General features: G+C 63.9%; 1 protein-coding gene across 1 annotated transcript in view; it reads left to right on the forward strand.

The window, feature by feature from the left end:
• The window catches only part of OBSCN (obscurin, cytoskeletal calmodulin and titin-interacting RhoGEF), a 132,354-nt gene that overhangs the window by 107,227 nt on the left and 23,474 nt on the right, over positions 1-1,653 (forward strand). The window contains exons 66-68 of the mRNA XM_035029912.1: positions 26-184; positions 277-454; positions 853-966. Of these exons, the coding sequence (XP_034885803.1) occupies positions 26-184; positions 277-454; positions 853-966 (451 nt within the window). The remainder of the gene's footprint in view (positions 1-25; positions 185-276; positions 455-852; positions 967-1,653) is intronic.

Consider the following 1,653-nt stretch of genomic DNA (forward strand, 5'->3'; position numbering starts at 1 on the left):
ACTGCGCGCTGACTGCTCCCTGCAGGGCCACTTCATCGTGTGGGAGGGGGCGCCGGGCGCGCGGATGCCCTGGAAGGGCCATCACCGCCACGTCTTCCTGTTCCGCCACCACCTGGTTGTTTGCAAGACCAAAAGGGATTCCCGCACCGACACCTTCAGTTACGTCTTCCGAAACATGATGAAGGTGCGCGGGCGCCGCGGGGGGCCTGGGGGCAGGGGGCGGGCCAGCAGAAGCCTGTGTTGAGGCAGTCAGCCTGCATTCCCCGCCCCCCACAGCTGAGCAGCATCGACCTGAACGACCAGGTGGAGGGTGACGACCGTGCCTTCGAGATCTGGCACGAGCGGGAGGACTCGGTGCGCAAGTACCTGCTGCAGGCGCGCACGGTCATCACCAAGAACTCGTGGGTGAAGGAGATCTGCGGCATCCAGCAGCGCCTGGCCCTGCCCGTGTGGCGTGAGTGCTCCTGCCTTTGGCAGGCGGGGAGATCACACTCAGCACCTGAGCCTTTCTGGCCCCCCCCCGAGCCTCAGCCCCCTGCCCCGGTTGTGGGAGGCACGAAGGACAGGCTCCATCTGGGGCACAGTCAGCTCAGCCTTTCGTGAGCCTGAGCTGGGGTGTAGGGCTGACCTTGACCTGAGTGCAGGAAACTTCAGGGTTCACACAGGGGCCCCCCAGCACAGGACAGGTGCCCAGATTTTGTTAGGGACGGGAAGGGCCCCCTGGACGGAAGGTCGAAAGGGGCAGTGTCCGTAACAACCATACCCCTGGATGCTGGGGCTTCTGACCAAGGACATGGGGGCACCACCATCCCACCCACCAGGAGCTCAGAGTCTTTGCGTGTGTGCGCCCAGATCCCCCAGATTTCGAAGAGGAGCTGGCGGACTGCACAGCAGAGCTGGGCGAGACCGTGAAGCTGGCCTGCCGTGTGACGGGCACCCCCAAGCCCATTGTCAGCTGGTACAAAGGTAGGCTGCTGCAGATGGAGGGATGTGGACGCTGCACCTGCAAGAGCCTTCCAGAGGGAATTGGGCCTGGTCGGGGGCCCTCGGGGGGTGCGAGGGACAGGCGTCCTCTTCCAGTGGCTGACTCAGCCAGCTTGGCTGGGAGCAAGGCTAGACGAGGTGGTTCAGAGCAGAGGGTGTGCCCCCGTGGTTCAGACTCAGTGACTCTACCCGCTCCAGATCTCGTTCCTTGGCTGTCTTGTTTGACGAGTTTGCACCAAGGGCTAGCACCCCGTTCCAGGTGTCGGGGACGCAGTGGCAAATAGGCCCTGCCCAAGGGTGCTGGCCAGGTAGGGGGCTAGACTGATGGCAAACCAGGGGACAAACAAAGTGGGGAGGTGGTGTGGCCGGCCAGAGAAATGAGGATGGAGGGTTAGCTGGCAGGTCTCTCTGGCAGACGTGCAGGAGCTCTGGGGGGCCAGCCAGGTGACCAGGAGAGGGCAGGATGGACTCTGAGGCCCGCCCTGTCGTAGGGTCTCAGGTTTGGCTCTGGATGTGATGGGAGCCACAAAGTTCGGGGGTCCCCAGTTCTGACACCAGCTGCCGTTTGGGGGTTCCCAGGGCCACCCCCAGTTCTGACACCAACTGCCGTTCTGGGGTTCCTAGGACCACCCTCCGTTCTGACACCGGCTGCTCTTCGGGGGTCCCCAG

This window comes from Mirounga leonina, unplaced genomic scaffold (assembly GCF_011800145.1).
Source record: "Mirounga leonina isolate KUSES-001 unplaced genomic scaffold, KU_Mleo_1.0 Mir_347, whole genome shotgun sequence".
In the NCBI taxonomy this organism is placed as follows: domain Eukaryota; kingdom Metazoa; phylum Chordata; class Mammalia; order Carnivora; family Phocidae; genus Mirounga; species Mirounga leonina.